The sequence below is a fragment of the Rutidosis leptorrhynchoides genome, chromosome 7 (genome assembly GCF_046630445.1).
Source record: "Rutidosis leptorrhynchoides isolate AG116_Rl617_1_P2 chromosome 7, CSIRO_AGI_Rlap_v1, whole genome shotgun sequence".
In the NCBI taxonomy this organism is placed as follows: Eukaryota; Viridiplantae; Streptophyta; class Magnoliopsida; order Asterales; family Asteraceae; genus Rutidosis; species Rutidosis leptorrhynchoides.
Genome location: NC_092339.1, coordinates 171,349,929 through 171,360,072, shown reverse-complemented (window position 1 = coordinate 171,360,072; position 10,144 = coordinate 171,349,929). Strand labels below are relative to the sequence as shown.

The 10,144-nt window shown below is 35.5% G+C and overlaps 1 protein-coding gene across 1 annotated transcript; it reads right to left on the bottom strand.

Moving 5' to 3' along the window:
- Nucleotides 1-655: 655 nt before the first annotated feature.
- On the bottom strand, nucleotides 656-2,791 carry LOC139859786 (uncharacterized). The gene has a single exon (XM_071848562.1). It carries the CDS (start codon nucleotides 2,789-2,791, stop codon nucleotides 656-658), a length of 2,136 nt encoding a protein of 711 aa, XP_071704663.1.
- Between the last annotated feature and the right edge of the window lie 7,353 nt (nucleotides 2,792-10,144).

Sequence of the window (10,144 nt, the reverse complement as noted above, 5' to 3'; positions counted from 1 at the left end):
ATGAATCCGAAATACGTATCAATTTACGTGTATCATGGTTGTGATTTTGAATGGAATGATGGTAAAACGGAACTCTCTAAAGGGCCTAAAATGACGTTTGATAACGTAGATGTTCGGGGCTTTAATATGGAGAAGTTGAATGAGTTTCTTCGAGAAAAGCTACCAAAGAATCCACGTTCAATGGACATATACTACTACAAAGCAGGAGCAAGTGAAGCCGAAGCAATGTGCTATGATGAAGAATGGTATACATTAGTAGGGAAAGCGTGTATATTTTCAGAAAATATCGAGTTGTATGTTTTATTTGGAGTTTTTGAAGACGCACTAGAGTTCGATACGATGTATGATAGTCATGGTGAATACTATTATGCACCTAGACCTTTTATAAATTAAAGTTACTTGTAATAGATTAGTAACTTGAATAAGATTGGTAACATGACAATTTTATTATTTCAACAACACCTTTTTATTCATAAACAGAATTAGCGATTACAACAGACAAAGTGCAAGAAACAAAGGACAACAAACTAAATACAACAAATTACTAATGAAAACCTATGGCTTTCTAGTACGTGGACAAGTGTTCCTGTTGTGACCTTCAGTCCTGCATATACCACACTTTGGATTTTGCTTTTCACGTTCATCCATTTGGTTTTCATACGTTTTGATTGCTTCCGCCCCTGTGCTTAATCAATCTTGATGGATCGGCCATAATTTTCCATTCTATATGTGTCCAGTAGCTCGCATCTCTTAATGGATTAAAATGATCGCTATATTGCTCTCTCCATATAGGAGTTGTATACTTTTTACTGATTTGTTTATTTATATCCTCGTTTAGATGGCTGCATACGGAAATCGCATGAGAGCAAGGTAATCTTTGGTGTTGCCAAATACCACAAGAACACCTTTTCTTTTTAAACTCCACTGTGTAATCGGTGCCACCTTCACCACTTCTTTGAAAAGTTGAATGAACCTTGTAGATACCTTGTTCTTCGTGATAACATGTTGTTTTGTAACGTTGAGCTCTTTTTGCCCGTTCATTAAAGACGTTAAACATGTTCTTCGAAAGTGGTGAATTACATAGCCTTGATTCTCGACTTTGATCGTAGAAGTGTTGTCTGGTGTAATCAAATGTATATTCGATACACGCTTTGATCGGCATCATACGGGCATGACGGAACACATTGTTGAGGGACTCAACAATATTTGTCATTGTGTTACCCCAACGACTCCTCTGACTGTCCCTATACACAGTCCATTTACCTACATCAGCATCTTGCAAATATTGCCAAGCCTCCACACTAGCTTGTTTGATGGCTCTGAAAGCATTCTTGTACAATATTTGATTAGTTGTTGAACCGACTGTCCAACACAAGTGTTTGAGCGATATCACTTTAGTGTATTTGCTCAACAAGTTGCTACGAATGTGGCGCAAGTAGTACCTATGTTCCCAACCATATGTTTGAGCACCCATTGCATGTAAGATACCTTGGTGTCGATCAGAGACGACACACAACTTTTTGTTTCCAATAACATTTTCTTGGAGCATTTGCAAAAACCAAGACCAACTTTCGTTACTTTCTTCATCAACTAGGGCAAAGGCAATGGGTAAAATTTTATTATTAGCATTTTTGGCAACCGTTGTTAACAATTTACCCTTATAACTACCTTTCAAATGGGTGCCATCAATGCAAATCATTGGAATACACAGTTTAAACGCTTTAATGGCTGGACCGAATGCCCAAAACACAAATTTAAAGGTGTCGAAACCTTCATAAATTTCAGGTCCATTTTCAAACACAACAATTGTGTCTGGATTGGTAGTAACTAATTCATTTATATAATTTGGTAAATGAATAAAGTTACTTTCCCAAGTTCCAAACAATCGTTCGATTGCAATATGCCTAGCGTTCCATGCTTTGCCGTAACGGATATCCACATGCCATGTATTTTTTATTTGGGCTTGGATGTTGGCAACAGGATAAGCAACGTTCACACATAGTTGATGTTCAATTTCAGTAGCAATTAAGCTAGAGGTTAAACAACGTTTGTTGTTTTCTGATACGTGTCCATAACACGTGTGTTCATCTTTCCATTTTGTTATTTTCCATACCTTAGATCGATTGTGAGACGAACCACTAACACTCCAGGCACAATGGTATCTTTCTTGTGGACCCTTAAAACTTGAGCTAGTTGTTCTACAATGTGCTTGCCAATAACCCGACTTGCTTTGTGTAACAACTATTTCTCTATTATGGTGTATATTCCATTTTCGAACAGCATAAATAAGTTCGGATTTGTTCTGGAACACCATTCCTTTGGAAATAATACCGATCTCCTTATCATAAAAAACCCATGAAACTTCTTGGTCGTCATCGAATGGAAAACTATTACTACCCTCACCTTCATTAACAAACCCGAAACGTGAACTTGGGGCAGCCTCCATTTGTGGTTCCACTTGCTCCTCTCTACCTTCGTCATCGGAAACATTATCTTCAAGGCTATATTTAGAAACTGTATCTTCGGTTGCAGTAGACATACCATCTTCTGGGTCTACTACATTTTCTACTTTGTCTCTTCGTTCTTGTTCATCTTCAACAACTGTTGAATGGTAGTTTGATGTTGATGGACCACCCTCCAAAGTTTGAATAAGATCCATATAACCCGAACCTTGGGTGGTTGAAAAAACTTCCTCAAACTGAATTTCAATTTGAGCCTCATAATTTGGATCATTCTGAGAAAAAAAATATATTGTTTCCAAAGTGTTATCATCAGTAAGTTCATTTTCCATTCATTTCCATTGAAAAGAACCCACAAGAACATTTTTAACGTGTGTGATCTTTGACTCACACCTACATAATTATACGCTAGTTGGTTTAATTGCATACAGTTAACCTTGGTTGTCAACACAAAACTCCTTCTAATCGTTGTGTTATCACCAGTAAGCCAACCATTTTGGAATGAAATTTGGCCTCCCCAAAGAAAATGAACCATGAATGGACGAATTATAGACATTTTTGTAATTATTGATGTATGAAACTGATTAAGATTAGTTTGAATTGTGTTGTTGGTGTTTGAAACTGACTTTGAAATGCTTGAATTGTGTTCTTGGTGATGTTTGTGTTTGAGTCCATGATGAGGGTGATCTAAATAAATGAAAAAAGATGATAAATCAGATTTTGACATGATAGGTTAGCAGGTTTCAGTCCATAATTGAGACTAGGGTTGCAGGTTTCAGTCCATAATTGTGACTGATGATGCAGACTGCAAAATCGAAGTTTCAAACTTCGATTTTGCTGAAAAGCCTGCAAAACCGAAGTTCCAAACTTCGGATTAGGGTTTCTGCTGACAGACCACCCAAAACCGAAGTTTGAAACTTCGGAAATGGCAAAACTGAAGTTCCAAACTTCGGTTTTACCATTTTTGCAGCAAAAAATTCGTATTTTCCATTTCTTAAAGTTGGTTCAAAATAATTACCATTTTAAAAAAAAATCCCGATGTAAAGCCCACAAAAGTATAATCGATTGACAACAACAAAAATCAAGCAGAATGACTAAAAATCATTAAACAAACACACTCCAACCTCTAACCATCTGCTAAACAAGAAATGAAACTAAAACTAAAAACTACACTTTGAGAAAGGAAAACATTACACTTTCACAAATAATACATGTCAACATGAAAACCTTGTACCATTTGAGAAGTAACAAATCCAACTGAATCGAAGTTAGATATATTCTGAATTTTGTCTTGGTTAGTTTCACCGATAAAGTGGGATCCTTTGCAAGATTTGTGTGGATCAAAGTTAGAGATATTTCGGCGTTGTACGTGTCATTCCATAGCGTCGAGAAAGTTGCAAGCTGTGTTGGTAGAGTTTTGATGGTAGCTCCGGTCTCAACCTATCTTCAAAATATCGGGTCTTTTTTCTCTTTCGAGGAACTTACAAGCGTGAAGCATGTACACGAGATGATTGAAGCTGATCTTGAATCCTCGGTCCCCTCAAGTGTTCAAGTATGGGCGAACGAAATCGTTGATGTTTCATTGTCGAAAAAGATGCTAGCGGACTCATTGTCTTTTGATTTTGTTGCGGCTTCAAACAGATTAATTCTCGTGGGACCCAATGGGGGAGATGCATGGTCACGGTATTCCAATGGCGAACGATTCGATAAGGTTACATAGATCCCTAATGTTTATGTTGATCGAATAAAAAAAATCTAAGAGGCATTGAACTAGTGGCAGAACTTGAATATTTATATCGGGGGAAGAGATCGTCAACTCACAGAATATATAAGAAACATAAAATTGTGACAAAAACGATAAACGCAAATGATGTACTTTATATACCAAAATAACATCATTAGTTAGCACTTCAAACAAGCTATAAAAGAAACAAAGAATAAATATATTTACTTCGTAATATTTAAAAGACATCAAACATCAATAATTAGCACTTCAAATAAGATATAAAAGACTTCAAACTCATTCTTTAATACATATATATATATATATATATATATATATATATATATATATATATATATATATATATATATATATATATATATATATATATATATATTGTAGGAACTAGAGGGGGTGAATAGTTCCGAAACAATTTATTAAAACTTTTTTTTTTTGGTTTAGATGATACCACGGTCGACTCTATGGTCGCCCGATAATTCGACTGTGCAAGTTATGTTCAACAATGATGTTGTTTTGTTTCAAATTTAAAATACTAGTTTTGACAAAATAGCACGCTTGTGTTTGTTTGACTATATATGAAATAAAGTAAAGTGCTCAAACACAAAGATTTATAGTTGTTTTGGTGAATGTTAACTAATCTATCTTAATCCACTTCTCGATTCACTAATCGAGAGTTAGCTTCACTAGCTTTTCTCCAAATCCGATGGAGATCCGATTACACCAATAGTTCTTTAATAAGCCACACCAACTTACTTATATTAAACTTGTCTTCACCTTGGACAAGTATCAATTCCCAATTGTAATAATCATCCTCCAAGATCCCTTTAAGGAAGAAGAATCACTAAGTCAATTGGTGTTCTTATTACAAGAACTAATCTACTTCCTTGATCACCTCAAGGAAATGATTCACAAGTAAACTTAAGAATACAAATAATAAGCATAAAGTTTATATCATGATTTTACTAATTATGTAGAATCTCTCTTTCTCTTTCTCATGATCTGTCAAATGATATGTAGTTGAAGCTTAAGAGATCATCTTGATTTGTATATGAAAGTATGTAAGAAAGAGGTGAGTTGCATATGTCTTCAAGCCTTTGCTTTTATAGATCAAAAACCTCATTTGAATTATATCCGTTGAAACTTATTTTTGTCTTTGATCCTCTTGACTTCTTTACTCAATATGGAACCTACAAAAGCACGTTAGAAGGATCACATCTTTTGACTTGCTTCTTATTTCCTTTGAATAACCGTTGATGAGTTTTCTCCATTTTCCATTGACAAGAGCAAGAGACCAAAGAGAAACGAACAAATGTTGTCTCTTCCTTTTGATGACATCATTTTACTAGCCATGTACTACATACTTGAAGTCTTTTGGATTTATTCCTTGAAAGTGAATTAACATCAACTAAATGAGTAAGTCTTTCATTTTTGGCTTTCCATCCAAAGATGGAGGTATCTTTTTCTTGGTTTTCTTTTGACATAAGCTTGCACAACCAAAGAGGTAAGTTGATGTCATTGTTCTTTGATAAATAGCAACCTTCCAAAAATATTTTTGTAAGACTTTCGTGCATATGTCAACATTTAATCTTGAAAGAATACATGTGATTATTTGACTCAAGAAAACATATATTTAATTAAGCTTAAATAATCCAAGTATCAATATTAACATGTCATGCCTTTGAGATCAAATATGATGCATTGATTAACCATTGAAGTATAATGCCATCAAGGGATAAATAAGCATATGTGAACATTAAGTTCATCTCAAGAAAGCAATCATTCATCATATTTAAAGTTCACAAATCATGCTAGATAATTAATGACCTTTTATAGATATTATAAAGCACACTTAGTCACATAAGTCATTTAAATAAACTGAGCATTACATATACTCAATATACGTATACTCAAAATTCCGACACATGTATTAGGGAGGAGCATCTCCTAATGGGACTTGGTGACTGTTGGTATGATTTTCCGTATAGCGGCTGTAAGGTACCAGTACAAAACAATAGCTGCTCAGCGTGTGGCGTATACTGTTGATTGTTGTTTGCCCTCAAGAAATAATCTCTGCAGACCCGGAACACGGATGAGTAATCTGTGGGGTGGCCTCAATCAATCTGAGGATCAATCTAAAATCGATCCGTATAGCGTATTGCTGCTAAGCGGCTAATATATATTTAGAGTGAGAAAGAAATGTGTGTGAGAAAAAGTGTACTTCTCTCTGACTGAAGTTTAGATCAGAATAATGATGATGTGAAATGTGGTGACCCATGGGGTCTATTTATAGGCGCAGAATGTTCGAAATTCACGGGTTACACGTGTCAATCACTGAATGGTTCTGTTACGTGAAGTATCCGGAATGTCGGTGGCGTGTGCTGACGTGGCTGTGTGCCATTCACGCGCTGAATTAAAGGGCTTAAGCATAGAAGCTGCCTGCAGGGCTTACGCTTGATGCTGGGTGTCCTGCTGAACGTTGGACGGTAAATACTGAAAACCGCTAAATTTCGTTATGTTTAGTGTCGCTTGATCCATTTTTCTGTATAAAAATGGTGTTGTTATGCGTGTATCCCCTAGGATACACCATTAAGTCCCCCCAGTTTAATGTCTTTATTTTTGTAAAAAAAAATCATTAAACTAAAAAATAAAAGATGCCTTTTTCCTCGAAGACACAAAACTGCTGTAGCCGTCTGTTTCTCTGTGCTGACGTCACATTATCAATTATGAAATTGCCCCCAAAATATTTTTGTTTTATTTTCAAAATTTAAATTGCTGTCCAATTAATCTAGCCCATATACGTGTCTCAATCTCATCCCTTTATTATCAATTTGCTTGACTATAAATAGCCCGGTCCTTTCACCTTTTTTCTCTTCTGAAAACAGATTATTTGCTGTGAAGATATCTTGCATTTTATTCATTTTAGCAATATGTTAAGTGCAAGGTCAGTGATTGTTCATCTTTTCTTCTGTTTGAATTTTTATTTTTTCATACTACCATGGCTGAGTCCAGCAGCACTTCCTCTCAAAGAGATAATCGTGATGTTAACACCATCCCTTCCAATATCATTGAAGCCGATATAGAAGAACTATGTAGAAAACACAGATATCTGAGATTGTTAAACCCTATTGTTCCGTCGCCTAGCGATAGAGCGAATAAACCTCCTAAGAAGATGATTACTCTTTATAAACTTCAATTAACGGTAGGAAACCTTCGTATTCCTCCCTATGCTTTCCTCCAACAGATTCTTGCCCATTATGGAAGAGGTCTTAGTCAAATTCATCCATTAGGGTTACAAAAAATTATTCTTTTTGAAATGTACTGTAATGCCGTAGGTGAAGTCCCAAATGTAAATATTTTTCATGAATTGTTTAGGACTAAATTAGTTAGCAAATTCTGGTATACATTTGACTGTAAGCCAAATAAGGCTTTTACTAGGGTGAAGGAAAGTTCCTTGAAAAACTGGAAAGATCCCTATTTCTTTGTCAATGAGAGGGTTATTCAGGATGCCTGGGCATGTGTTCGTGGATGGAGAAAAACTACCATAGGAGTTAACAAATCCATCACGTTATCTGATAATGAGAATTTTATTCTTGACACTTTGAAGACATTTCAATTTCCACAAAGTTCATATAATGATTATGAAACCATATTAGTTCTCCGTAAAATGAGTAACAATTGGCGTGCTGAGTATATGCCGGTGCTGCACTGGGAAGGCCGTGGTAGGCGCCTTTATTAATATATTTTGCTCTTTGTTATGTTTCCATGAGTTGTATATGTTCTCTTATATATGTTTCTGCTTGCTTTGTATGTTGCCTATTTGCAGAAGAAGAGATGCAGGTTTACAGAACTTTTAAGAAGACCAATCTAGATCCTTTGATAGTTTCTAAATGGCCCAAAACCCTGCTGAAATTGAGGCTGACAAAGCCAAAGATGCTGAATTTGAGCAACAACTGAAGAGCCCAGAGCGGCCTGTTGATGGTGGAGATGGTGGTATTGTTCAACCATTTCCTGATGTTGAAATTATTAAAACTACTCCCCAACCGTCTAGCGCCGAGAAGTCTGTAAGGCGCTCTAAACGTGAAGGGAAGCGTCCAGCGGGTGAAGCTGCTAAAAACCCAAAAAAGAGAAGTATGTATCTTATCTGTATCTGTGTAATTAAATTAATAATTTGTGTTGAAGCTCTATTGTATATTTATCTGTTTCTTCATTTTATAGGATTGGTTCTTCAAGATAATGTTGTTGATACTTCTACTTGGAAAGATCCTGAGAGCAATAAGACTGTTGATGTTGAAGATGACAGTGATGATGATGATGAAGAAACTCAAGATGATGAATCTTTTGAAACCCCTCCATTCAATACTCTGTATACTCCTAAAGGGACTGACACAACACAATCCTCTGCATCTACCCAACCACCATCTATACCACTAGGCGGGCTACAAGCTTTTCTTGATGATTCCAACAACAAATCTGATAGTTTTGCTGAGTTTCTGAAGGTAACCCTTATAAGATTTATGATCCATCAACATCATTTTACTGATAATTGTTTTCTTATCATGACCATTGTATTCAACGAAGGTAAACACCATTACTGATTTGTCCTCCTCTCTATCCACCATGACTTATAAACAAAGTCATCAATCCACTCCTGCAGCATTAGTGCTCTTGAATCAACATGTGATTCATGATCTTAAAATGCAAAAAGCTCATGAGACTATTGTTGCTAATGCTGTGCATAATGCTACTAAAGCAAAGAGGCTTGAACTTAACTTAGAAGATGCCAACTTGAAGTTGAAAACTGCAAAGGATGCTGTAAAGAAGAAAGATGACTTGTTGCAGGTGGTGGAAACAAAATGTGTTTCGGAAAGGGTGGAGAAAGAAAAATTCATGGAAGAGAATGATAAGTTGCTGAAGAATAATGAAGAATTGAAGAAAATGTTGGAGGAAAAGAATTATTTGTTAGAGGAAAAGATTGCTGCTGCTGCTAATGCTGAGAAGAATTTTGTTGAGTTAAAGGCTGGTGTCCCTGCTCTTGTTCAAAGGGTGTTGAGCTGTCCCCTTGTTGGGCAGACTTTTCATAGATATCTGGAGTCATCTACGGAAAGTGACCTTTCAGATACTATGGGTGAAATTTTGAATGCTCTTCCTGTGAGACCTAACCCCTTACCAGCTGCAATTGCAAAACACATCAAACCAGATGATGGTGCCAAACTGCAGTTGGCCATTGGTGAAGTCACTTCTCTGAAGATTAACTCTTTAGAAGAAATGTGTGCTAGGGAAGATGTGTCTGTTAAGGATATTCTAGATGTGCCTATTTGAAAACACATTTAATCTGTAATAACAACATGTAACATCTTTTTGCTGTATATATATTATGTTCTTATGTTTAATGTTAGCATGCTTTGTTGCTTTCTATGATTAACATATATCTGCTATCTATCTGTTTAACTAATGGAAGCTTTCAGAAATCTTAGATTGTATATATTACATCATATGAAATGACTTTTGCCTTGAACTGATTTTTGATTTTATACATGTGTTGAACTGTCATCCGTCATCCATTTTTCGTAATGCATAATACCTCTTTATGAATCAGAGGTGCACTGTTACTTAAATGGTATGATGTATACAAATTAAAATTGTATATCTGTTTTTTATTCTTTGTTCAACAAAACTTGTATAACCTTGTTATTTTTGTATGAAGAATATACCAAACTTTTTATCTGCTCTCCGTTCTGTATAAGAGCATTTGTTTTGTAAAGAAGTATTTGAGAATTCTCACACGATTTCTGAAGTATGATGTGAGTCAATCATAATGCTGTTATGCCATTTTTATGTTATAAAAATTTATAAAGCTTTTGGAGAAAATTCTATGTATAGAATCATTGGTATTCCGTTTAGCGTGTTGCGCTCAGGTGTTGTGCGGCTTACAAAATACACT

Bases quoted from the DNA above. Each gene is read 5' to 3' on its own strand.
- LOC139859786 (XM_071848562.1), bottom strand. From the start codon at position 2,791: ATGGAAAATGAACTTACTGATGATAACACTTTGGAAACAATATATTTT.